This window comes from Pungitius pungitius, chromosome 12, assembly GCF_949316345.1.
Source record: "Pungitius pungitius chromosome 12, fPunPun2.1, whole genome shotgun sequence".
Lineage (NCBI taxonomy): Eukaryota > Metazoa > Chordata > Actinopteri > Perciformes > Gasterosteidae > Pungitius > Pungitius pungitius.
Window position 1 is genome coordinate 12,309,074 of NC_084911.1, and position 27,712 is coordinate 12,336,785.

The 27,712-nt window shown below is 41.0% G+C and overlaps 2 protein-coding genes and 1 long non-coding RNA gene across 7 annotated transcripts; 1 reads left to right on the plus strand and 2 right to left on the minus strand.

The window, feature by feature from the left end:
* Positions 1 to 3,981: 3,981 nt before the first annotated feature.
* On the minus strand, positions 3,982 to 9,281 carry LOC134133036 (uncharacterized). 2 transcript variants are annotated; one of them, XR_009957165.1, is made up of 4 exons: positions 8,627 to 9,281; positions 7,526 to 7,627; positions 7,319 to 7,379; positions 3,982 to 4,999 (listed from the first exon to the last, which is right to left on the minus strand). It is a non-coding gene; the product is annotated as an uncharacterized LOC134133036 (long non-coding RNA). The 2 variants fall into 2 exon arrangements; XR_009957164.1 differs by lacking the exon at positions 8,627 to 9,281 and having other exon boundaries at positions 7,526 to 8,061.
* A 5,070-nt stretch (positions 9,282 to 14,351) lies between these two features.
* Positions 14,352 to 15,751, plus strand: atp5mf (ATP synthase membrane subunit f). The gene is made up of 4 exons (XM_037477193.2): positions 14,352 to 14,419; positions 14,975 to 15,082; positions 15,365 to 15,481; positions 15,613 to 15,751. The coding sequence occupies exons 1-4, from the start codon at positions 14,404 to 14,406 to the stop codon at positions 15,639 to 15,641; spliced, it is 270 nt and encodes an 89-aa protein (XP_037333090.1). The 5' UTR covers positions 14,352 to 14,403; the 3' UTR covers positions 15,642 to 15,751.
* Positions 15,752 to 15,859: 108 nt separating this feature from the next.
* On the minus strand, positions 15,860 to 26,162 carry LOC119221126 (cleavage and polyadenylation specificity factor subunit 4). 4 transcript variants are annotated; one of them, XM_037477584.2, is made up of 13 exons: positions 26,012 to 26,162; positions 25,279 to 25,406; positions 24,404 to 24,538; positions 24,159 to 24,304; positions 23,912 to 24,027; positions 23,655 to 23,815; positions 22,506 to 22,587; positions 22,218 to 22,430; positions 21,971 to 22,084; positions 21,740 to 21,862; positions 21,372 to 21,488; positions 21,144 to 21,254; positions 19,962 to 20,931 (listed from the first exon to the last, which is right to left on the minus strand). In XM_037477584.2, exons 1-13 carry the CDS (start codon positions 26,145 to 26,147, stop codon positions 20,762 to 20,764), a joined length of 1,752 nt encoding a protein of 583 aa, XP_037333481.1. In that variant the 5' UTR covers positions 26,148 to 26,162; the 3' UTR covers positions 19,962 to 20,761. The 4 variants fall into 4 exon arrangements, with proteins under 4 accessions (XP_062422281.1, XP_037333089.1, XP_037333481.1 ...); XM_037477585.2 differs by lacking the exon at positions 25,279 to 25,406 and having other exon boundaries at positions 26,012 to 26,143; XM_062566297.1 differs by lacking the exons at positions 19,962 to 20,931; positions 21,144 to 21,254; positions 21,372 to 21,488; ... (7 more) ...; positions 24,404 to 24,538; positions 25,279 to 25,406 and adding exons at positions 15,860 to 16,555; positions 16,963 to 17,124; positions 17,247 to 17,319; ... (2 more) ...; positions 17,949 to 18,101; positions 18,794 to 18,844.
* Between the last annotated feature and the right edge of the window lie 1,550 nt (positions 26,163 to 27,712).

Below are 27,712 nucleotides of genomic sequence, written 5' to 3' on the forward strand. Positions count from 1 at the left end.
AATGTTAATGATGACATAGCAGGAGACCATGAAGAAGTGTCTGGGATCACACAACATCGCTGGTTTCATTGATGTGAACTAGTTTTTTTTCATGTTTGTAATCCTGGTTTACCGCCCTGCTTGGGCCATGATCTGGGCATTGTATCGTATGACCTTTCATTGTACATCAGCCATCACATTGAACAGAAGCAGTTGATTTACTTGCAAATGTATCTACGCATAAATCACTAACGATATCTTGGCAATGACGCTCAATAACAAACCATGTGTTGTTAATCCTGGAAGTGAAAAGTTAAGTGGACATGCTGTCCAGAATTGGAAAAGCATGATTATGCCAACAATATGGGATTGCTATTAACAATGGTTTAGAAGTGGTGTGACTGGTGTTTATTTCTTTTTGTTTTACCTTGCCAGAAGCTGTCTTGGAATTAACCCGGAGAGAGGTACAAAGGCGCGAGAAGGAAAGGTGACCAGCAAAAGGAGCAGTAAAATGGTCCAAAAAAATCTGACATCCCAGAATCCCCATTCCTATTGTATGACTACCGTGTCATACAAAAATGTCATATTTCAGTCATTCACTCACTGACCACCCAACTCATTCACGTTGCTTTTTGTATTCATATGGGGTATTTTTTATTTAACTCTCTCTACAATTTTCAAACAGGCATTTATATTGTTTTGTTTATTATTGAAGTTGGCTAATTGATGAACAATTTTGTTTAACAGCATGGATCTGTCAAGAAAAAAACCCTTGTGTATTGGGAGACTCTTCTTTTGAAACTGATTAGTAACTGTGATTTTCGGCTCGGCTGCAGGGGGGAGAGAGGGGGGGTGGCTCGGGGAACAGTGCCAGGTGGGAGCGTTTGACAATGTGTGTGTGTGCTCTGCCCCCTTTAAAAACGCAGTAAGGAGAGCGAGCGAGAGGAACGGCAGAACGAGCGAGCTGGACGCCGGCGTGTTTTACCGAGTAAGAAGAACAATATAAAACATTGGAAATCACCACCCTGGTGTCTAGTGCCTTTGTCCGGAGCCGTATAGACCCACACCGTACAGTAACGTTATTTGTTAAGTTTTGTTAAGTACAAATGTCAGCCCATCACTTACTTGGATAAACACACTCTCACACACGCAACTTATCCATTCCATTTTGACTTGAATATATTATTTTGGTTTGAATATTTTAATTTGTTATTATAATGTTTGCTCAAACTTATACTATTCTAATAAACAAGAAAGTTGTTATATCCTATTATTTGTCAATGTTCATTTTAGAGATGCTTCTACTACAGTTAGTTTTGGGGTAAAGAGCTGCCAGTGAAATAGTTGGATTTTTAAAATTAGTTTAGCAATTTCACTTACGTAAATTGTACAGTATTTTTAAAGCGAAACTTAACAGTAATCTGTTGCACCTGTTTACAGTAATAACATCTAAACGCGTAGCCAAACCAGTAGGTTCAAAAACCAGTAGGCACGTAACAAGTAAGTGAAACATGATTCCTTACTTTAACTGTAGCCGCAAGGAATCATGTTTCACTTACTTCTTAAACGATCTGGCATCCTCCAGCTCCGTTCCTCCAAAATACGCTCGCTCCCGTGGGCGTTCCTCCAAAATACGCTCGCTCCCGTGGGCAGCTACTTCCGTTTTCGCTTTCGTGTTGTGTTGCGCCGTTCGTGTTGCGTTGCGGCGTTCGTGTTGTGTTGTGGCATTTGCGGTTGTGATGTGGCTTTTGTATTTTCGTGTTGCGGCGTTCGTGTTGTGTTGTGGCATTTGCGGTTGTGATGTGGCTTTTGTATTTTCGTGTTGCGGCGTTCGTGTTGTGTTGTGGCATTTGCGGTTGTGATGTGGCTTTTGTATTTTGTGTTGTGGCGTTCGTGTTGCGTTGTGGCGTTTGCGGTTGTGTTGTTGCTTTTGTATTTGTCTGAACCTTCTCGGCCACCGTATTCGACACCTGAAGTTGCACAAAGAAAGGTAAGTTTTGAACGAATGCTGAGCACCTTATCAAATGTACCGTAACTCACTAGCATTTTACCGTATCAACGAGACAGCTCGTTCATGCTTACAAAAATCCGATGGAAATCCTTGCCAACATTATGTCAACGTCCGTTTTAAAGTACTATAACACAGTCACAGTCGATCCACCATTACCCTTCCCTTCCCCACGTAGTCTAGGTCTGTGAGGCAGTGCACCATCACCCAGGGATCCCCGTCCCCACTTTGCTTTAAAGCATATGACTTCGGTTTCTTGAAGGAAGGGCTTTTGAAGCAGTGAAAATATTCTTAATATTGCATAAACGGAAATGTATTATTGTATACCTTAGTGTACAATAGACAATGAATATTAACACAACATTGATATGAGTAAAGAGTAGTTTCAAATAAAACATGTGGTTATAAGGGATTTTCTGACATCTGTTTCATATTCTTCTGTTACAGGTATGAAGAATACCAGATGAACAAAAGCATCGTAGATGAATCACAACAGCCAATCTCACAATTCCTGGACACTCGTGTAGGGCGTTACAGCATGAGTCACTGCTGTGCATTGTTCTAGTGCAATATTCTGTTGAAATAGATTTTTTTGTGACAATTACATTTTCTGTTTCTTACTGTAGTTGGTTAATGTCATTGTATAAAGAGGTTTAAACAAATACAAATCTTACAGACATACATGATTTGTATACATTTTATTTGTGTAATAAGAGGACTTGAAATGACTCAAAACTAAAATGGTAAGACTTTGGACTTGAGACTTGTTGTCTTTGACTTTTGACTCGACTTGGGACTTGCCTCATCTTTGACTCGGGACTCGAGGGCAACGACTTGAGACTTACTTGTGACTTGCATAACAATGACTTTGTCCCACCTCTGACATGTACTGCAGGTAGTGGCTCTGGCTAATGGAGGCCAATGGGGCGTCGCCCCATCTTGAGCCCCCGCAAAAAAAGAGAATATATATATAATACTAAATTGCTTGTGACGGTGACAAAAATTAGATAAGTGTACTGTTTTTTTCATGTTGGAATAAATAAAAGTAAATAAAGTAGTAACTCTATGGTTTTTTTCATACCTTATTTGATTTTCATTAAATCAACCTGTGATGTTTGCTTGAATTCATTTGATTGTCCTTCCTAGGACATTTTCCACTAGCCGCCACTGACTGCAGGTGTCGAGCCTCTACTAGCCAACGTGCTCTAGCGCCTATTACATTTAATTGTGTGAGTGGATGTGAGTGTGAAGGTTTGATCTGGTGGCTTAAGCCAAAGGAAAACGGTCCCTGTGGAGTCTTTCTACACATATCCTCTTTCCCTCTCTCTTTATTCATTTATGAATCTCTCTCTCTCTCTCTCTCTCACTCTCTCTCAGACACACACACACAATCCTCTGGGACCCTCATCAGGCCAGTGAGCTCATTTTAGGAGCTCCCCTGGTGCTCTCCATATCTCTCATGAGATCTTTGTACACTGTAAAAAAAAAACCCGTAAAAAGAAGGTAAATGACTGGCAGCTACGGCTGCCATGCAAAACACCTAAAACTAAGGTAAAATACTGTAATTCAAAAAAATTGCAAGAACCATACATTTACGGTTATTTCCATTTAAGTTTATATATGGAAATACCTTTATTGTACAGCTTATTCCTGTATTATTATGATCAAACACCTTCAATAAAGTGATAATTGCTAAAAATTCAGCATCAAATAAATGTTATTTTATGTATTTTTCCTTTTTTATTATGATGAAACACCTTCAATGACGTGACATCACACAAAAATCTGCAGTAAAACACTGTTATTTTACAGATTCTTCATGTATTACTACGTTCAAACACCTTCATTAAAGGGATATTGCTGAACAACAATGCATTGAAATACCTTATTTTACAGATTATTCCTGTATTAGTATGATCAAACACATTCAATAAAGAGATAATTGCCAAAAATTCAGCATAAAAACAATGTTATTTTATATATTTTTCCTTTTTATTATGATGAAACACCTTCAATGAAGTGATATCACACAAAAATCTGCAGTAAAACACTATTATTTTACATATTATTCATGTATTACTACGTTCAAACACCTTCAATAAAGGGATATTGCTAAAAACAATGCGTTAAAAAAACGTTTATTTTAGATATTCTTCCTGTTTTTAAAATGATGAAACCCTTTCAATTAAATGATATCTCAAAAAGTTCTAGTGTTAAACTGTTATTCTACAAACCTTTCCTTTATTATTTCAGTGAAACACTGTTAATAACATAATTTCTCTAAAGGTTGTACAGTTAAACACTATTATTCTACAGTTTTCTCTTGTATTAATATAATTAAACACTTTCAATAAAGGGATAACACAAAACAATTTGAGGCCAAAAATGTTACTTTACACATTCTTCCCATTTTATTAGGATCAAACAGCTTCAAAAAAGGGATATTACAAAGTTTTAGCATCAAACACTGGATTCTTACAGATCCTTCTTGTAACACACATTCTTTAAAAAAATATAAGCTTTTCATTTTTACTGTGAAAATAACAAGATAAATTGATACATCTAGAAGATTTCCAATGTTTCAATTAAACCACTATTGATTTAAAAATTTAAATTCAATTATCAAATATCAATTGATTATTCATACATACAGCTTTTTAGAGCCCTCTGGGAAGAATTTAAAAACTAAAAATGGCATTTCTCTATCTTGACTGTTGACCTCACCATTAAAAAACAGGTGGAGAAAGCAACACATTAGGCTGTTGAGCTGAGGGGATTTTTCCAATTCAGTATTATACAGTTATCCATAATATTCTCCAGACCCTAGGTGGCTCCATTTAATTTTGATAATATATGAGCACAAACATTACACTTTGAATCCCAACTAAGCAGTGTATTAATAAGTAAAATCAAAACATACCGCAAAAGGTCAATGAATCTTTACCAGAAGTCATTGTGCAGATAGAAACCAATTGTCCAAAATCCCTCTTATCAGCCTGATCCTTAGTGCATCTGGGGGGGGAAAAAGAGAAAAAGAACAAAATAAGATTCATTGAAAATTCCATAGAAAGTAGGCTTTCATTTTTTTACCATTCCTTTAAACACTTCTTATCAGACGTATCATAGCAAGGTAAACACACTTGTAGCTAAACAAAACAAAACAAACCTAATTTACACATCGAAATCAATCCAACCAACTATGATTGTATTATCTGCAGCTAGGTTTACCATGTATCTTGTGTGCACTGTTCACTTTGCTGCCCCAATCCTATGAATTATGAAATATAAACAAATATCGTATCTTTACTGTTTACTGTGTTAAGTTCATTCCCTTCAGGAATCGTTTATTGGCAAAATATGTCAGACATACAAGGAATTTGACTTGGCGGTTGGTGCAAAACAGCAAACATTACGACAATGGACAACAAATAAAAAAGGGATAAGATAAAAAAATATGCTATGGGTTAGAAAGCTATGGGTTAGTAAGTTAAGACATATAGATAAAAATAAAAAATAAGAATGCAAATTTGAGAAATTGAGTTAGTGCACCAACTAAACAGATAAACACAAGTGATGAGTGACAAGTGAAAGTGACAGTGCAAGTCCATGGAGTGAGAGTCAATCGGGGGGGACCCGGGCTCTGAGCCCAACTGCCGATGGGAAGAAACTGTTAGTGTGGCGGGAGGTCTTAGTCCTGATGGACCTCAGCCTCCCGCCAGATGGAAGGGGCACAAACAGTTTATGTCCGGGGTGAGAGGGGTCGGCAACAATCTTTCTGGCCCGCTTCAAAGTCCTGGAGAGACGGCAGATTGCAGCCAATCAGCTTCTCTGCAGAGCGATGACACGCTGCAGCCTGCCCTTGTCCTTGGCTGTGGCTGCAGCGTACCACACGGTGATGGAGGAGCAGAGGATTGACTCAATGATGGCCGTGTAAAAGTGAACCATCATCCTCTTTGGCAGGTTGAATTTCTTCAGCTGCCTCAGGAAGAACAACCTCTGCTGGGCCTTCTTGGTGATGGAGCTGATGTTCGGCTCCCACTTGAGGTCCTGGGTGATGATGGAGCCCAGGAAACAGAAGGAATCCACAGGGGTGACGGGGGAGTCACACGGGGTGAGGGGAGAAGGTGGGGCTGCGTACTTCCTGAAGTCCACAACCATCTCCACTGTCTTAAGCGTGTTTAGCTCCAGGTTGTGCACCACGTCAGCAGGTGGGCAGACTCCCACCTGTAGGCGGACTTGTCACCACCAGAGATCAGTCCAATGAAGGTGGTGTCATCGGCAAACTTCAGGAGCTTGACGGACTGGTGAGGTGCAGCTGTTGGTGTACAGGGAGAAGAGCAGAGGGGAAAGAACGCAGCCTCGGTGCTGATGGACCGAGAGGCAGAGACATGTTTCCCCAGCTTCACGTGCTGCTTCCTGTCGGACGGGAATTCAGTGATCCACTTGCAGGTGGAATCGAGCACGTGCAGCTGAGAGTTTGTCCCAGGCATGGGCAAACTACGGCCCGTTAGGCTTTTTAATCGTGCCCGCCGCGCATGCCCGCGAACCGTTTGTCGTTACCGCGCAGCGCTGTGCAGTCACCTCCCCCGAATCCCCCCCCGGCCCCTCTGTCTCCAAGGAGGTGGTGAAGATGACTATCCTTATATTTACTCTGTGAACTGACTTTTGTTGACCACTGCACGCAACTCAAGGGGGGTAGGGGGGGGTCGCAGAATTGTAGCCAATCCGTCTGCCTCCCCAAAGTTGTAACACAAGGGGAACACTGAGCCTTCATATAAGCATTACCTTAATCCGTGGTGGTGATGGTAGTGGAGTGTGTACATTTCACAAGATAGTTGTCTGTATGGGGGTTATTTAAGGAAGGAGATCTCCTGGGAATCTTGGCCTACTGTTAGCTATAACTCAGAATATTGTTTGAATTGTATTGATTATTTAATAATGTCTATATGATTATTATGCAGGCTACAGACCGTCATTCCACTGTTGAACTGGATTGAAGTTTCCAATCTGTGAAATCTCAAATATAAAAATAAAATTCTGCTTTTCCACTCTGCAAGGTCCTGCGAGGTGCATGCAGCACACTTTATGTAACGTAGATCAGTAGCATGATGCAAGTCCACAACATGAACATAAACAAATTATACACAAACCTGACTTCATAACTTCAGGAGTCACAACAACAAGCTTGTCCAAGCAGTGTTCATCAAATTTTAGTGTCCCCTGGAAACACTTTAATCTTTTTCTGTATTTTCTGTACTGTGTGGCCTGAATTTGCAGTGTGTTTTCTAAATGCTGCACATGTATTGTCATTTGGGTGAAGTTTTTACTTACTAGTGATGGACTTTGGGTGTTGTTGCGTGTCTGTTCTCCCCACGTTGTTCCAATGCTTAATCTGAAAAATTTAAGACAGTTTCTTATAATTAGCAGTTATCAGTGTTAGAAAGAATTTGCCACTACACATATATAAGTATTCAGAGCTGTTCACTTTTTATATTAGAACGATTCCATCTGTGTATATCGTGCCTCTTTTTTGCGTACCTGTCCCTGGGTTTAATTCTGTACGCCACAATCCGGTGGCATGTTGTCAGTCCTGGTTCTTCAGCATTCTCATGAGCTCACGGGCCTGCATAGCGGCCTTTGCTGTGTCAAGTAGTTTGAAACAGTGAAGAAAACTGTCAATTATACTTCAAAACTTCAACCGTAGAATTAAAGACATGCATCTTTTTAAATTATTATAATATTGGGTGTGCATTATTTAAATACTCAGGTCAAGGTGAACAGTACATTAATGCTGAATAATGCACCCTTCCCTAAATCCCCCCACACATTTCTAGACTACTGAAATGAGATTAACAAGGTTTGGTGGCTACAACTATTTTGTGATGAAAGACAGCTATTTACTTACTATTTATAATGTCGCTGGTAAACTTTTACAAAAGAAATAAGGTACTTTATCTTCAATAACGTAAGAGTTGTGCAGCTGCATCGGAACAAACAACCTTGAACTGTTGTCAGACTACATCCTCTCACCTTATTGCTTTAATAACATCCATACTGTTAATAAATCAGTAACTGCGCACCCTGCCTTCAATATGAGTATATTCGTTTATTGTGTTCCAAATAAATATAACGTCCTCAGGCAAATGTGTAACGTTATGCCTGTTGCAGTTGTGCTACAATCCGTTTACAGATGCAGTAACTGTACATTTAACGTTACGTTATTTGAATAAACCAAGTAGTTTATTCAAATAACTGAAGTGAACAGATCCTGTGTGTAAAATCAAGTATGTTTCATGCCAACAAGCTAACGTTACCTGTAGCTAGTTTACCTCACTAACGTTAGTTAACGTTACCCGTAGCTAGTTTAACACTCTAGCGTTAGCTATCGGCTAACGTTAGCTAACGTTAGCTAACGTTAACCGAACTCCTCATATAAACGGCATAACGTTACGTCCGTTCATCCGCCTATTGCATATTTAATCGACTGTAAACTGTTTTAAACAGCGAGGAGATTTTAACGTAGTAACGTTTTAAACATTAAACAAATATTTTAGACTGGGCTACATAACTTAAGAACATCATCACAAAACATAATTCTGTTAGGTTGTTTCAGAAAATACAGGGTAAATGTTTTCTTACCTGATATCTTTGCAGGATATAAATTCTCTTTACTGAAGTGAACAGATCCTGTGTGTTCATTTTCCAGTCTGGTCCGTTGACATCCCACAACTCAAATTCGCATCCATAAGTGAAGTTGAAATCCTCCAGCCGTGCTGCGCTGCGGCGCCGAGGAGCACCTTTCCGGTAGCAGCCTCCCGCTCTAACAGAGTCATTTGAAATGTGAGCGCGCACTATTCTCATTGGCCAGTTGACAGGCAGATTATCCGATCTTGTTCAAAGCAACATGTTGAGAAAGCCAATAGCAATTGTAGGAAAACATGACTAGTTTTAAAATAAACAAAATAAATATGTGCATTTAGTTTTATTTGTTGGTAATAATAACTACAGGCTCACAAACAAATTTCCATTAGGTATCGGGATGAAACCCATAGTCCGACCCTATACGCTGATGCACAACATTTTTCAGTCTATCAGACAGGGCCAAGTTGCTCCTCAGACTACAGGAGCTCACTAATGCGCTTAGACAGTTCTGGGAGGACATAACACAAGACACCATCTGTTGTCTCATAGATGGACCACCCTGCAACATAATTTTATTCACTTGGATTTTTGGGGTGTCTATAAAACAAGTCCAGTGGCGGGACTATGACCTTTCCATAACTTTAAACCAAATTTCCACAACCAAACATTTTGTGAAATCCTTGTGTATGTGCACCCAGTCTATCAGGAGGCTCAAGAGGCTGACTTAAGCCTGCGAACTATGGAATGCCGTTTTAGTCAAAATTAAATAAATGAACAAAAACACGGTAATGCATAATGAAACTGCATTTCATAATAAATAAATGAATAAAAACACGGTAATGCATAATGGCACGGTAATGCATAATGGCACCGTAATGCATAATGACCCAGTATTTCATTTCACGTTCTTATATGCAAATCAGGGGGCGGGCTATCTATCACATTCAGAACAGACAACGGAGACGTGTGCAAAAAGGGCTGGCTAAGGCAGTGTTTCTCAACTGGTGGGCCGTTTGTCTAGAGCTGCCGAAGTCGGAACCGCAAGCCCTAGTACTTCCAGAAAACCCTCAATATGTGTCAAAATAGTATCTGCAGATAACCCATGTTGATCGATTTGATCCGCTAATGCTAGCATGCTATCTCGGAGCCCACCGATGTCTTCCATTATGTCAACACTCTCACGTCCCTTAGCCCAGTAGTTCTCAACTTGTCTGGCTCCGGGACCCACCTTTACCCCTTAATGACAAGCGGCGACCCAATTCGATCGGGGGGGGGGGGCTTCCGCGTTCGCTAGCGGTGTCGACCGCACACGTCTCCGTTGTCTGTTCTGAATGTGATAGATAGCCACGCCCCCTGATTTGCATATAAGAACGTGAAAGGAAATACTGGGTCATTATGCATTACGGTGCCATTATGCATTACCGTGCCATTATGCATTACCGTGTTTTTATTCATTTATTTATTATGAAATGCAGTGTCATTATGCATTACCGTGTTTTTATTCATTTATTTATTATGAAATGCAGTGTCATTATGCATTACCGTGTATTTGTTCATTTATTTAATTTTGACTAAAACGGCATTCCATAGCGAACACCGTTGATTTTCGATTGCACATTCGCCACTACTGGAACTCTGGGTCCGGGCTTAAGTGGAGGAATTAAAGCCGGCCAACACCACTGTAACAACGCCAGTGTTACCACTACTGCCCTCCCTTCCCCTGTCTAAATGCAGTCTTTAGCCGGATTACGTATGCCCATGACTTCATGCACTGCAGCAGCACTGGCCCTCCATCACAAGGGCTAAGGACACCCTCTTTAGCCTCAGGATGCCCATTGTGGGCAGCCACTTTCGCAGAATCAGGCCTCCATCATTAGGGCAAACTCAGCCTCTTTACACGATCTGGAGGTGCCCATGTGGACATAAACTGTAGCATCCAAGCTATTTTATAACTGCACAATTTCTAGAATGTGGAAAACGTTTTCAATATTCTGAACACAGGGTTCATACACATTTTGACCAATAGATATTCATGACTTTTCCATAACTTTAAACCAAACTTTTATGATCAAACATTTAGTGAAATCTTGGTATACACTCACCTAAAGGATTATTAGGAACACTGTGTTTGACCCCCTTAAGCCTTCAGAAATGCCTTTTCTACGTGGCATGGATTCAACAAGGTGCTGAAAGCATTCTTTAGAAATCTTGGCCCATATTGATAGGATAGCATCTTGCAGTTGATGGAGATTTGTGGGATGCACATCCAGGGCACGAAGCTCCCATTCCACCACATCCCAAAGATGCTCTATTGCAAACGTGTCAAACTCAATGGCCCGCGTTCGGTTGAACTGGGCAGTATCTGTTTGAACTTTCACGGTCTTTTGTGTTATTATCGTTTATGAAACATTGATTATTGTGAACAATTTTAATAGTAAGTTCCCACTAAATCTGATTTGGGAAAAAAATCCTTTTGAGGTTGAAATTTACAGCATCTTACATTACAAAACATTCTAGCTTTTATCAATAGCAACTTGACAATGAGCAGTTAAAGGTTGAGCAGTTAAAAGTTAAGTGTTTTGCTCTGGGAAACTACAACACCGGACAACAGTCTGCAGTTGCTGTAAAAGACATAAATCGTAATGTATCATTCTTGCATCTACTTCAAAATAAGACTGGATTAGGTCTGATGTAATAATAAAAGCCAAATTGAAATCCACAATTTGTGTTTGAATACACGTTAATATAAAACTTATGATTTACCTTAGTGGAATGTTTGTCATATAAGCACAAATTAAGTGGAGCCCCCTGTCAAGCTAGGAAACATAGACAATTTAAATGTTTTGTTCCTCTTGGGGGTCCATGGAGAACTGTTTTTGAATAATTGCTTGATATTGTGAATGTACACCTGAATACATTAAATCTATTACAGGACTAATCTGTGAAATGGTAGTGTTCTACTGCAAAACTTGATATCACTAACAAGGTGTTTGATCGTAATAATACCTGAAAAATCTGTAAAATTACATCTTTTAGAGATCTATTGATTGTTTTTTAATTTAAAAATACAGTAAAAATCATTAAATTAACATTTTTTGCGGCAGAATATTTGGTGATATCTCTTTATTAAAAGGTGTTTCATCAGAATACAACAGGAAAAATCTATAAAATAATGTGTTTTTCTGTAACATTGTTAAAGAAAATTCCTGTATATTTATAGTTTTCGCACTTTATTTGATTTAAGTGATTTTAACTTAATTTTAAGGTTTTTTTCTGGCAGCCGCAGCTGCCAGTCATTTGACCGTTTTTTTACGTGATTTGAATGTAATTTAAGAAAACAGGAAAATACTCTAAAATTATTACAGTATTTCTTCCATTAAAAAATGGGGAAAAAAATTAATTTGTCATTATTAGCATTACATGTAAATTTACAGTTGGACTGTTAATTTACATATAATATCTTTATTTTCAAAGCGTTTTTTACGTAATTACAAAAAATGGGAAAACTACTGTAAAAATGTAAAGTTATTTCCCGTAAAATTAGGATCTTTTTTTACAGTGTAGTAAAAGGAGGTCTTATAAATCCATTACCCACAACCCACTCCTGCCTACCTGTCGATTCGTTTGGCTCATTTAGCTGTGAACGCTTGACCGGCAGAGGGTTGGAAAAGGAAACAGTAAGACAAGGAAGAGATGGCATTTCTGACAAGGAGCGGGTTAAGAGGAAAAAGAAGAGGGCAGAAGAGCAGGAGTATCATGGAGAGAAAATTATGTGAAAGAGTTAGAGATGGGGGAAGAGAAATTGCCAGAGAAGTGTTGATTTGAAGGAAAACACAATGGGAAGTGTAAAGAATGAAATGAAAAAGGATGTGTAGCATGAAGAATGGATGAACAGGGAGTGATGGGAGAGTGGCTGTTTAAAGGTCATGTGTATTAGAGAGACGTGTGCAAAGAGAGACATGGACTCAGTCACTGCCTCTCTTCTCTCCTTCATCTCCTGCCATCATTATCTTCCTGCTGCCAGTCCACCCTTTTCATGCATACAGTCTTCATCTTTTTTTTTCTCCCTCATCCTCTTTCATCCCCGTCTCCCCTCTCTGTCTGCACTCCACCCTCACTCCCTCCATCCCTCGTTCTATCTCCCTTTCTCTCTCCATCAGCTTCAAAGAGCTGTCTCTGTGGCAGACCTCGAGGGCATCTGCCTCTTGAGGTGGAATAAAATCACCCGTTCCCAAGTGCTTTTGTGTGTGTGTGTGTGTGTGTGTGTGTAGCTGGTATGCACTATAATCTGAAGTGCAGTGAGCCCCCAGGCAGCACCATAACAAACAAACTAAACCAGAGAACATGCAGGTAGGCCTGTCTCTAAAAGAGTTTACATTACAGAGTTGTAACCTTTGGCCAATGAAAAAGGTCTAAATCTGCACATTGACACAGTGTGTCATTGTGTCCACGTCTCTGCCTGGGTACATCTGAGTACATGTTTGGGTGTTCGATGAGTTTCATCTCAAAATCCACCACCTCTGGGGGAGAGTGCTGGCTTACCAGCGACATCGGGCGATATTGGATTGGAGATTCTTGCATCTGTGTGTAAATCAGACACAAGCGAGATGTTGATTCACACAAGTGTGCGACTGAGTGTGATCTTCACAAGGAGAGGAGCAGGCCCGGGAGGTTTCTGTTCAACTATACTTCCTTACTATTGCCTCTACAAACAGTTTTGTTTTCTTTAGCTACATTCAAATAAGTACAGCAAACAAGCAGACAGTGTCTCCGCCGCTAAGTTAAACCTGCACTGCCATCCCAAATTTATGGCACTTCAATATTTCCTGGAGCATTTCTCCAAAAGAAAGCACAATTGCAAACACTAAAGAGGAGAAGAGACATTAAAGACCAAAAGCTGGAAAAGAGTCATCAATGTTCAACACAAATACGTTTCTAATGGGACGAATGGGGAAGGGGGGATGTTGGACGTCTATATGAGCTCATGAAAGTCATTAGAGTGAAGCAGGAAAATCAGTCAGATAAAGAAAGGAGGTTACCGCTCGGTATTGGATGGAGGCCAAAACCACAAGGGAGAGACAGAGAGAGAGATTAGATGAGGGTGGAGCGGGCTGTATTGATGGGTGGGTGTGTTGAGAAGGGACCTGAATTCAATTCAATTCTATTCATTTTATTTTGTATAGCCCAAAATCGCAAATTACAAATTTGCCTCAGAGGGCTTTACAGTCTGTACACATGCAACATCCTCTGTCCCGAAACCCTCACATCGGCACAGGAAAAACTACTCAACCCAAAATATGAAAAAACCCTTCAATGGGGAAAAAAAGGGAAGAAACCTTAGGGAGAACGTCAGAGGAGGGATCCCTCTCCCGGGATGGACAGACTGCAATGGATGTCATGTGTACAGAATCAACAATGTAAAAGATGTACAATACATTCATTTTCTCTAACAGAAATGATACAAATAATTGCAAGTAGCAGAACAGGTGTACGGCAGGACCACTGCAGGGACAACCACCATCAGGTCGAACCACCATCCACAGAGGCTTCTGTGGGGAGGGAGAGCAGAAATATGTTGGTTTATGATGACAGTAATATGAATCATATTTAAAGTAATGATGATGGCAGCAGCAGGTGTCAGCTTTGAGACTGCTGGTTATAATTTGTTTTGCTTCCCTCTAGTGGAAAGAAGTAAAAATGAATTATTTTCCCATAATGCACCTGTTCATTTCGTACCCATCATTCCCCACGGCGAGCCCTTCGCACCAGTCAAGATGGCGGATAGACCAGGTAACACATTGTGTCCTCTGACAAAATAACGCAAATGTTCTGTCTTGTGGTCTCTGTTGTTGGTATATTTTACATTTCACAGACGCGTTGTGTTTAGTTGTCAGACAGAATGTCTAGGGATCGTCTTTAATCTTTTTGTCTGGACTGGAGGCCGCAGTGAATCCGTGGAGTCGCGTCAAGGACTTTGCGTGTCATTGTCGGTTAAAAGACGTCTGTCAGTGGATTTTGGACTTTTAAATGTCCTGATTGTCGATCGGAAACTACAGATAGGATTTGCAATTGGTCGAATCTATCATAATTACTGTATTGTATGTTAAGTTATGCCCCAGTTTCCATTGGCTAGCTTGCGCGATAGCCTGCACAGCTGTGCATCTTGACGTCACCCCAATCTGATCCTTTTTTAAAGTTAACTTTAATCCTACAAATGTATTAACCCAACAGAAATGGAATTGCGAGCTTTTATTTACTGTGGGCCAAGGGTACCGTAACAGCTAGTCCAACGCTAATCCGCACACAGTATGTTCTGTTCATTGAGGACCATGTCTCATTTAACAGTTCCCGTGATTGAGAAGCGGCTGATGGACGTGAAGCTGGGTGAGATGGGAACCTGGCTTGGAGGTCGAGACTTCACTCCCAACGGCCTCCTCTCAGCCGTCCGCAGGGGTGAGAACACCTGCTCAGACCCAACAAAATGTCAAGAACCTACTGGGGAAAAAAGCAAGCCAGCATTGTATAAATCAGAGATAGACATTTAAACTTCTCAATTTGCTAATTGAAAAGTCTTTCATTTAGGAAGCTTGACTTCAAGTCCTCTCCGCTGAGTTCTAAGTAAAGTTTGTAAGAGTGAACCCTTACTATAACAGTCTTTGGTATATTTAGTGACATTAATGAGGGCTCAATGATGATGTCTTCAGCTGTGGTTAATGGTTTGTTTTTGTCCCACAGGCCACGACAGATACTACAACAAGTACATTAACGTGAAGAAGGGAGGCATCGGTGGTATCGCTATGGTGCTGGTGGGCTATGTGGCATTGAGCTACCTGTGGGAATACGATCACATCAGTAAGAAATGCACACTGCCTCACCACTTGTTTAGAATGTCCTTTTACATTTACGTTTTTTCTTCTGAGTAAATGTCACCAAGCAAAATCCTTGGCTGTTTAATAAAAACATCTCACTCTCTTCTCTTCCAGAACATGATCGCTGGAGGAAATATCACTAAAGCCCCTTCAGCAACCTTCAGGGGTTGAGCTTTAACCTTTGTTCCCCCATCTCTTTCAGCTCTAATATGTGACTTGTGACCAATAAACAATACCAAGATTCATTTTGGCATCACGTTGTGGGTGAGAGTTTATATTCCAGCTTTTTTACTTCATATAAAATGGACAATTATCAAGTACTATGGGCCGATCTACCTCTGAATACAAGTACAACAGTACATCCGTAACAAAGACATTTATTTGAACACACTGTACAGGCAAATTACATTCACACTTCCAAAATATCATTTGAGATGCTGAGTCAAACTTGTTCCCCCACATCTCTCTGGGCCAAGTTTGAATGATCTATGTTCAGATCTGACTCATTCTGCTGGTAGGGTAAATTAATCAAGATTTTAGGTGTGAATACTCAAGGGTTAGGCTCTTAGTCTGATTAGAAATTGTTGTTTTTTTCCCCCCCTTCTACCAGTATCATTTCTTTATCATACAGTCAGATTTACAAGTAGAATAATAGAGCAACCGGTCTGGTGTCACTGATGCAGTCACATGTCCCTGTAAAGAAGCTCAAATGTTTGCGCTGTTGGACATCAATTTAAATATTCAGTGTGCTCTACAGTACAAACGTAGAAAACTCTGAAGACTAACACACAAGTCATTGAGCCACACCAAATGTGATCTGAAAAAATAGAAATAGCTATGTTTATCTTTCCTACTGTCTGTATAAACCCACACACAACAGTAGCAGTCAGTCTTTTAGTTCAACTTGAGCCTGTGGAGCAAAGGAGCTTCTTCTCATCTCAGGAGGTCTCTGCAGCAGCAGCATCCATGGTGACTTCCAAACTGAAAATTATTGTCCGCTCAAGAAGGCAAGATGGCCTTTAGTGCATTTGTTGGCATAGTGGCCTTTCTCACCACACTACAGACACCGGGAAGACAAAACATGGAAGATATTAAGAGAATTAGATGAGAAGATCAGTTGAAGCCAGCCGTCGCTTAGCTCAGTACAAAGACAGGAACAGTCTGGGTGCATCCACAAGGAAACAAAATCTGCCTACAAAGAACCTTAAAAAAAAATCAACATTAGCAATTCTTTACTGTAAAAGAAAAGAAATTTGCACTGCATTAAAAACTCTTTGGTTTGGAGTATTATATTTTTTCTTATCTCCTAAACGAAAATGGAATCCATAATACATTGTGTGAAAATAACTTTCTTAAAAAATAAAGTATTAAAATGCGTGGTATTGATCCTCCCGCCAAACCCTCAGCAAGAGGGTGAATGACTGAATAAGAATTCATCATCAGACAAGCGATCAGACGACTCACCTTGTAGCAGGTGACCTGGTCCAGTGGCCGAGGCCCTCTGTTGCCGGGCATGTTGTTCTGGTGAGAATGAGACATAGGCATGTGGTTCTGTGGCCGCAGGCCTGGACTGGAGTTGGTCAGCTGGATGAGAGAGAGCGACGAGCGACCCATAGTAGGAACAGGCTGTCGCAGGAGAGGGGGAAAGAGAAATAGTGTTTTGCCCGGCTGTTCAATGACAAGCAGCTAAATAACAGTGAGTAGAGCCCTATATTATTTTAGTGTGGAGGTTGTGTATTTCCTCTTACCTTTGTCTGGTTCTGCATTTGCTGTTGTAAAGGAGGCTGTTCAGAAGCTCCCATAGGCAATTCAAAGCGTGGGCTGTAGAGGAACATCTCACTGTTAATCTACATTACCCTAATGGCATGTCTCCAATTATTTACCGATTGCTTACTCTGTCCTAGATGACATAATTCATTTAATAGTGCAGGACTAGAACAATCCCAGTTTCAAAAGCCAACACATAACAAAGTGATAAGTGATGTTTTAGGATAACGTACTGCATAAATTTACAGGATTTTCCCTCAGGACAGAAGCCCACCAGGTAATTCATACAGATCACCCTTCGTGTGTGTCTGTGTCTGCAGTCAGGACCTGTGACAGAAAGATCGATTAAGTCCCAGCAGTAAGTAAAGAGGCCGTTTTGCTGCACAGTGAAGAATTCATACTTGCACTGGAAAACTATGTGTATACAAACTGTGTTTAGGGGATGTTAGTATCAATATAGCTGGAATGTCCATGTTAGCAGGACGTACCGTGTTTGCAGAAGCCCCGGTCATACCAGGGACAGTCTTTGATCTTGGACTCTGGATCAATGTGCAGAAATGGACATTCCTTGTTGCTGCACTCACCTGCAGGATACAAACAAACATTAAAACAAAGCAAAGTAGCTCATAGAGTCATTGGGCTCATCTGTGAGATTGTTTTTTTTAAACATTAAGTCAACCAACCAAACTTGGAGTAGAAGTAGCATTCAGGCATCTTGGTCATGTCGTATTCATGGAGGAACTCGCACTGGTCTCCCTTCTTACACAGCCCTCTGAGCCAATGCTTACACACCACCGTCTTCTCTCCGCTGATGTGACGGAACGGACACATCCCACCTGGGAGTGGAAACAAATATATAAGATACAACACAAATGATGATGTAATCAATCCGCAAAAACTCAATAGAACCTGTAAAGTATACCAACAAGATGTTAACAATAACACAAATCACAATTTTTGCAAAGAATAACGCTTGTCCAGCAGGTTCTGCATTAGAAGACATTCTCTCCTTAGAGACACAAACCCACTTTGGTATTTTCAAAAATATAGTAAATATATTTAGTTTCATCTGTAATTCAACCGTAATCCAACCGTTTCATCGCTTACATTTTAAGATTTGCTATTCCTATGAATTGCCTTTCTCTGTGCTATAATGTGCTTCATATTGTTGTTCTTATTTCACTTTGTAATACTTTAATTTTGATTAACTAACAAAATAGTGCGACCTTATCAAGACAATGCGATTCCACTGAAAGTTAAATCCAGACTCAGCTTTGCATTGATGGACATGGTTTCCCTGATGATTTTTATGTTAAAATGTCAGCCACGTTGCCCAGAATATTGTTTTGTTGTGACATTTGCACTTCGTTCGTCTAACGTTGCAAAAAATAATCTCAATGCTATATGGGACATTTAAGAAAGGTCTGCCACTACAGCTTCTGTTATGGCCAATATCATTTTTTATTTATCTCTTTACTCTTGAAGTTAAAATACAACCGTGCTGGAAAGGATAGCGTTTTTAAATCACCTTTCTGACATGCTGCTCTCATGAAGAACTCGCAGACAGCCGACCCGGATTCTGCAGGAACACACAGTATTTCAGCATTAATAAAGACATGGGATTGAGGAAACACGAAGCCAACTTCAACAGTCACCATCGGCCAAGTGCAGTTCCGTTGATAGTAGCTAACTGCAAGAAAGTTTCTTTTTACAGAAAGTTTACCTACTGCGGCTAAGTAACCACCTAGCATCCGAGTACTTACTGTCCATGCCGGGGAAGGGCAGAGGCTGTGCACCGAGCTGCTGCTGCATAGCCAGCTCCAAGTCAAACTTGAGGTGATCCACGTTAGCTAGCATGTCCTGCATGTCTGCGTTAGTGAGTCGTGCTCCAGTCAAAAATAATATGTCAGCTTCGGTTAGCTAGCTCGAGGTGGAGCTAGCTACGTAGCTAGCTAGCACTTTATTCCACAGCCAGTTACAGTGGCTAACGAGGCTAGCTAGGCTAACCAATAAGCTAACAACAACCAGGGACCTTCCTCATGAGAAACCACAAAAGCTGCTGTTCCTTGCAGCCTTAGACAATCGTTTCTTAGGAAAAGCCCGAAAAACAGTCGATCTGTCGATTTCTGTTCGTTTGGAGTTGCGTTGGGTTGGTTCGCCAGTGATGTATGGAGAGCGCGCAGACTGACCTCTGACCTGACGGAATAAGACAAGACTAAACGACTATCGAGTTCTTTGGTAAACGCACACCCGCATTATGGTTCCGCTAATGATAACAATAATATTATTGAGAGAATTTAATATTCTTTAAATTACTATACCAAGCCAAAATGAATCTTACATTTTTTTTATTTTTGGCAAGTTTGCATTTTGCTATATTTAAAAATAGTGATTTCGTTTTGTATCTAACCAACTGTTAATGTCTTAATCTCTGACATGAAGGTCTAAAAGTCATCTTCTGCATGTTGTCAGAAATAAAGGTCAATGAAAAATCAGTCAACTTCAGCAATTTGAAGTCCTCAACAATATAATACATAGAATACCTCTCAAGACTAGACTTCAGTGTTCATATTTCACATTTTCCATGATGAAAGTTGTGGGTTGTGTTGCTTTCGACAGTCTCTGAGTCTTAAGATCTCAGATTGTAATAATTCCTCAGTACAATTGGTTATTTATGAAAAACTTAAGAAAAAAAGTTTTCTTCACCGTTCAAAGTGTTTATTTAAAAAAAATTATTGTTGAATATAAATGATGCGCTGAGAGACATAACATAGCAACCATGGAATCCTTCACATCTGTGATGTAATATAGTCCAACAGAGCCCAACAGCCTGAAATCCAGTCCACTTATTAATCTACACCTCTGACAACAGTCCCATTAACAGCTTTTTGGTTTTTGGTTCATATCTCAGTGAAGATTTTACTCTTAAGCTTCCTTCTCACAGTCATACATTTGAAATGAATGGGGGCACAATGTACTTTAAACATAAATTGCATGTTGGCAGCTGTTTGTTTTAATTAAGTGCTAATTAATGCAATCTGCATCCCCAGCGTATAAATCATGACTTTACGGAGATCTTATTAAACAATAGTTACACAAATGACATTCAAAAAATCTTTTGAGTCAGCCAGTTCCTAATTAAAATAAATTTGGCAAAATAAATTTCAGTATGCACAATTGTTGTTTATGTTGTATACGTGTACAGTGTAAGTCTTGTGTATGACAGGAATATTCTGGTTTTGTGCATCAATCCGCATTACAGTGAAACAGTAATTACAGTGGAAAACTGAATAACTTGAGGGCAAAACATTCTGCAAATTAATCTTTCGATTAAGGAATATCTGGTCCAAGCTAACCTGAGATACAGTAAAGTAATGAAAAGGATATTGATTTGAGCTGTGACAGATAAACACATCTCACAACAAATATACTGACAAAACCAAAACACCAGTAAAATGTGGCATTATGATCTTTTTTTAAATCCTCAGTCCAGCCTCTAAAGCTCAGGCAGGCCAGGCATGGGGAACTGGCCAGCAAAACCCTCCACCTCTGCCTTGATTTGTGATAGCCGCTGCTGGAACTTCTCTCGAGTCAGTGCCTGAATGAACTCCTTCAGAGTGGCCTTGGGATCCAGACTTCTCTGCACCTCCAAAGTCAGCTCAATACCTGCAGGAGAAAGGAGAGCGATTACATTCACGTGAAATACGGATTTGTTATTTCTTGCTGCTGCAACATCCTCATTTGTGTTTGACTTAACCTTGACCAATAACCAGATACCTTGACACCTCTTCAATAGTTTGATCGCCAGTTCAAACAAACCTCTCAGTACATATATATTTATATTATTTTTTAGAAATATAGGGCATTTACAGAATTACCTTCATGAATGAACTCAGCAACCTTTTTGAAATCCTCCTCTATCATGCCTCTGGAGGTCAGAGCTGGAGAGCCAAACCTCAGGCCACTAGGGCGCAGAGCACTCTTATCCCCTGTGGGGTACAACATGTGTGCAGACAACATTAAGAGTGGCACGTCCTTTACACAAATCTCAGGCGATATTCACAGAAACAAAGAAAAAGGAAGATATTTCTCTCTCACACACACACCTGGACAGGTGTTCTTATTACAAGCAATGGCACAGGCTTCCAAAACCTTCTCAGCTCGTCCTCCATCAGTCCCTTTGCTGCGAAGGTCAAGCAAGATCAGATGGTTGTCAGAGCCGCCTACAAAGGAAGGGAAAAAATGGTTAAAACAGAACTAAACAAAGAAAGAGGTTGTATTCAGACAAGGGTTTTTAAATGTAAATCATGTTCAAGAAGAAACAATGAATACAAAATTAAATCTATAATGAGCATAATAGGAGCATGAAGAAAGCAAGTTATTCTCTGAGGTAAATGCAATTTACCACTATGCAATAGCATTTGATATTGTAGATACGTGTCAATTCCATTTGTGTTTGTAGAGCAGCACTTACCAGTGACAATCTTGTAGCCAAAGTCAATGAGGGCATTGGATAGAGATTTGCAATTAGCAAGAACCTGCATCTGGTAGGCCTTGAAATCCGACGTCATGGCTTGCTTAAGAGCTACAGCAACACCTGCCGGGGAAAAACACAACTGAAATGAAACGGAGGCTGAAATAACTGAACGACAGTTGAGATGCGACTAAAGCGGGCAAAATCAAGAAGGAGAAAGATGATGTGAACCTGCAATGGCGTGATTGTGGGGTCCTCCCTGCAGCCCTGGAAACACAGCCTGATTGATCAAGGACTCCAAGTTGTACAGAGACTCTTTCCCTTTGGCATCTACACTGAGCACGCCTAGAGAAGAGAAATACGAAGCAGGCAGAGGAACAATGAAAAGATTTTTCATCACAGAGAGACTGCATTTATTGACAATAACAGCTGAGAAATGGTTTGTTTCTACATAAGTTGTGTCATATTCCATTTCTACCTTTCCTGAAGAAGATGAGTCCAGAGCGGCAGCCACGCAGTGTTTTGTGTGTTGTCGTGGTAACAATGTCACAGTAATCAAAAGGTGAGGGCACCACTCCGGCAGCCACCAATCCGCTGATGTGAGCCATGTCTCCCATCAAGTATGCACCATTCTCATTTGCGATCTGCTTCAGGCGGCCATAGTCGAGGTTGCGGGAATAGCAGCTGGTCCCTGGAGAAGAAAAAGACACAGAGGTCAATGCATTGGTTGATGTGTTTGAGTCTGAAAGTCAAACTAATTAAGTACCTGCAATGATGAGTCTGGGGTGGAACAGCCGAGCGTTTTCTTGCAGTCTGTCATAGTCGATGTAGCCGGTTTCTGGATTCACCTGAGACAGAAAACCATGCCTTATTAAATACACCAAAAACAGCCGAATCTGATAAACAAAACATAAGGACAAGACTGAAGCATTTAAAAACAACTGCTTCATTAAACTGAAACAACCAAAAATCACAAAATCAAACTTTTCAATTGTTCATTTGTGTTTTCTTTGTTTTCATTGTATACAATGTGATTTGAAATCAGGTTTTACGGTGTTATGTTAAAAATGACACGATTTTTAGTTGCGACTGTCCTCGGCTTGTTGGAATAAAAATGCCAGAAGTGAAATCTGGAAGTACTTTGGCTACATGACACAGCCATGTATAATCAATGCTATGATGGCACCACGTAGTTTTCGTTGATATGTCGCTGAAGGATAATACTAATTGCCATTTGTTAGGTGTTCATAAAGCTGGGCAGAAACAAGCTGATAAAAAGGGAATCACACAAATATATTATTTATTACCATTATAGATAAATATACACATACTATATCGTATTAGTAGAATTGTATCAAATTCTGGTAACATATTGTAGGTATTATAATTTTGGTATCGTGACAACCCCACTTTGAAGCATATATTGTCCCCATTAACCAGATGGTTAGATAGATGTCAAAGGGCTTTCATTTACAGAAGTTCTTGAGTTTAACATAAATACTAAATACAACTTTTAAACTTTAAACATTTAAATACAACATATCAAAAATAAAACTTTTTCAAAAATGAAGTTGCCTGTCAAAAGATCATTTTCACTCTGTAGCTTTGACGTGAACCACCTACAGAAAGTAGAGTCCTGATGCTAAATCTCTAAAAGAGACGCAGATTTCTAACGATTTCATTTTTTGGGTTAGTTTCCACCCTGTTTTTAATCCACTAAATTAGGAGCCTGTTGGGATTTCCAGCTCTGATTAGGAGACATAGGTCTGTGCCACATGCACATTCTTGCACTAACAAGGATTAATCTCACTCAACTTGGTCCACTACTGAAATGTTAGACAAACTGCTGTTTCAATGTATTCTCTTAAGATATATGGAGAGTTAATACTTGTGCTGATGACTGCATGTTTTGTACCTTATAGGGCATGGATTCAAAGAAGATGGACGTGGCCGAGATTTTCTTCTTGTCAGTCATGAAGCCGTGTGTCAGGTGACCTCCATCAGGAAGGTCCAGGCCCATGATCCTGCCATGGGGCTCCACCACGGCCGTGTAAACGGCAAAGTTAGCAGGTGAACCTGACAGCAAAGAACAAGAGAACGAGGGGTGGATTTAAATATCTAAATAGTGATCACATTGATCAGGCTTTAATATGTTGAACCACTACTTGATACCAGAGTATGGCTGCACGTTGACACCCCATTTCTCTGAGTCCAGACCATAGGTCTCCAATGCCCTCTTCTGGCAGAGTCTTTCCAGTTCATCAACATGCTCCGTACCACCATAGTACCTGAACACACCATAGATTGTACGGATTATTACTGCTATACTTATGTAATTGAATTGGTAGGAGCCAATGCACCACTTACAGGATGTAATCAAACATTCAGATTTCAAAGAGAATTGGATTCATTCTGCTACCTCTGACCGGGATATCCCTCAGAGTATTTGTTGTTCATGCAGGAACCCAGAGCCTCGAGGACGGCTCGGCTGGCAAAGTTTTCGGAGGCGATCAGCTCCAGACCGTACGTCTGCCTGTGCTTCTCTTTTTTTATGATTGAGAACACCTAAAACACAAATATGTGTGTCATTCAGGGGACAAAAACAGTTTATCACAGAAGTGAACAAAATGCACAATAAATGGACATACAGACATACATACAAACCTCAGAGTCGCTGATGGACAGAGGCTCTAGCATCATCTTGTTGTGCGATTCCCACGTTTCTTTGCTCACAACAAAGTTGTGCTCGTTTATTATAGACATGATTTCTTTGTTTCTCCGGTCAAAACAAGTTGGAATCTTAAGAGGAGCATAATTATTTGTTTAGACTCAATATAAATCATTGACAGATTAAAAAAAATCGATGTTGAAAGTGAGGCAACAACTTAAAAAAAAAAAAAAGATAACGTTAAATAAAGAGAATAGGGTGCATGTGCATCAAAGGCTGCGCAGTGAGAGCTGTCCTGCGGAGGACAAACAAAGCAGTGACATAGTAAACTTTGAACCCACACACACCGATAAGATAATCAACTGCAGAACTACCATAACACGTTATTTGGTAACTCGGAGAACAAAGTTTACGAGGCCAACAGTTGTGTTTACTGCCTCCTAATGTGCTAGTATGTCTCTAGCAGGTGTTACGGGTTAACAGGCGACCGTGTAGACCGTAACACCACGTCTGATAACTCGTTCACGTTTAAATCTGCTCTGATTTAAATGCTAAGCTGCGTTTAAATCACTCTATATATATGTATGAGGCAACGTTGTCGTCATTAATACATGAGAGCTGTGAACATTACTCTCCAGCTGTCGTAGAGATATTCCGGCTGCTTAGTATTATCTTTTAGAAGAAACAGCAGAAGCCGGCGCGGAGACCGTTAAACGTTAGCTGGACAACGGCTAACGGTAAATGTGTGGAGCGCAGAGGTCCGTGAGGTACGTCTGAATGAGACGTTTTAATGCGGAAGTTAGTTATTTACAGAATAAATATAGTCTACATGGCAACACACATACTGACATGAACTGGTTGTTTTACTCACCAGTGGAGAGGGGACTGTGTCCGCTGTCACATGTACTACAATCTGACCGCAGCGCTTTGACCAAACATGCGTCTCCGCGAGGGGAAAGTCCGCCAAACTTCGCTCCAATCCGCTCATTCGTTCTTTTTCTTGTTCGGTGTATCCAGCACATTACGCACAATAGCGCCACAGTGTGGACCCAAATTAAATCACCGTTAGTCGCTATTTGCACACTGGGGTAGCTGGATATAGGTGAATAAGTTCTGTAAAACCATATACCACAAAAAGCAGTATTCGCTGACTAGGCATTATGCATTGTATCCTATGTTTGCATGCCTCAATGTACTGAACCCTGAAGTGGAATTATTATGTAGAATCTTTATCTTCAATTAATTGAAAATATTAATAAATCAAATCTTTGAAAAAGAAAGATACGTATGTGAAAATAATCTCTTGAGGTTTCATTTTTATGTGAAATGATATATATATATATATATATACCAAAAGGTTTATCTATATTTAAATAAAATATTTATTTGTGGTGATTTCACATCAACTATTTCATAAATTAGAAGAAAATGTGCCCTATTTTGACAAACTTGCACGAGAAGGCAGAACCCTCACAGAATACAAGACAACAATATTCCAGGATGACCTGTTCTATTTTGTGAAGAATAGTTCAGCTTCTACAAGATAATATTAGGCTTACACCACATCAAGTTGTATAGTGTTTTCCTGGTTCCATTTTGCTTACCTTTTTTCTCTTTGTCTTTCTTTTTTGCTGCATCTTCTCTTTGTTTCATGATAATGGCGAGAAGAGCAAGATCAGCTTTGGCCTGGTCCGTCCGCCCTGCAAAGTGCGTCATGTAGCGATCCCTCCCTTTCTGCATCTCTATCTCCTCTCTGTGCCAGAGCATGTGTGTGTGTGTGTGTGTGTGTGTGTGTGTGTGTGCGTGTGTGTGTGTGTGTCAAAGAGGAGGACAGTGACATGGGGGACTTATAATCAAATATGGGGGGGCTGGGAATTTACATTTTCTATGTAGATAGATATGCAAGAGTACACAACTTATGTCTTCCTATTACCACTAGCTAGTTATATTAATACTAATCCAAATCGTCACATGGCTATCATCAGGGAGGTGAGGACACTAGAACGTCTCTCGGTTACGTATGTAACCTTCGTTCCCTGAAGAGAACGAGACGTTGCGTAAAGACGCTGTGGGAACGCCCCTGCGATGAAGCACGTGTGAAAATTAACCAATGGCGAGCTGGTACGTCATAGCGGGGACGCCGGACCCGAAGGGCAGGACCATTAATCTCTGAAAGGCCGAATCGAGTGCCACGGGCAGGCCGGGAGTATGGCAGAACGTTTACGCAGCGTCTCGTTCCCTTCAGGGAACAAAGGTTACATACGTAACCAAGAGACGTTCCCTATCAGGGAACTCGAGCTGCGTAAAGACGCTGTACCCACTCACCATACGAGCAGGTGACCGTGGTGTGAAGTTTTTAAAAAAACGCACACTCGAAGAGAGCACACGTGCTCAAGGCGAGGGTCAGTCCCCGACAGGAGGGCTTCTGCAGCCGCCATACCCCGATAGAATGGGCCCGGACAGCCGAAATGCGGGCTGACCGGCCGATACATAAGCAAGTGTCATGGCCTCAACCATTCACTTGCTGCGGCTCTGTTGTACGCCTGGTCCGACGTCAGGAAGGGAGGACAGGGTGCCACGAGGAAGAGAGATGCCTAAAGGCAGACGGGAAGACCAGTGGAAAACATAGCAGGACCTCCAGTACTGAACCGACCGGGCAGTTAACTGGGTCCACAGTTGTTCCTACAGCAGGTGGAACCATCTACCGGCATAAGCCCTCCTAGTGGCGGGGCTCTGGAGTAGGAGGTGGTCTCTATGACCTCAGTAGCGAGACCGGACCTTAAAGGGCGGGCCCTCTCAAGGGCCACGCCCATAGCTTCCAAAGCTCAGGGCGGGGGTGAACTATGGACCCCGACGCCTGAGACAGCAGGTCCGACCTGATGGGAATCTCCACCAGGGGGCCTGCGAGAAGCGATATTAGGTCCGCAAACCGTACGCGGGCCGGCCAGAACGGGGCTACTAACAGTAGGCTGACGCCGTCCTGACGGACCCTATCCAGAACCCCTGGGAGCAGAGCAACCGGAGGGAAAGCGTACAGGCGCATGCTTTTTGGCCATGCCTGTCCCAAAGCATCCAAGCCGAGAGGGGCGGGTTGCATGAGGGAGAACCACCGAGGACAGTGAGTTGTCTCTGCGGAGGAAAATAGGTCCACATCGGCGCGGCCGAAGTGACGCCAAAGGAACTCCACCGCCTCTGGGTGGAGTCTCCAGTCCCCGGGCCTCGGGCCCCTGCCTCGACAGGGTGTCTGGATGATCGCACCCCAGCCCGTGAGGGAAGCGTCTGTCGTGAGGATGACCTGACGACAG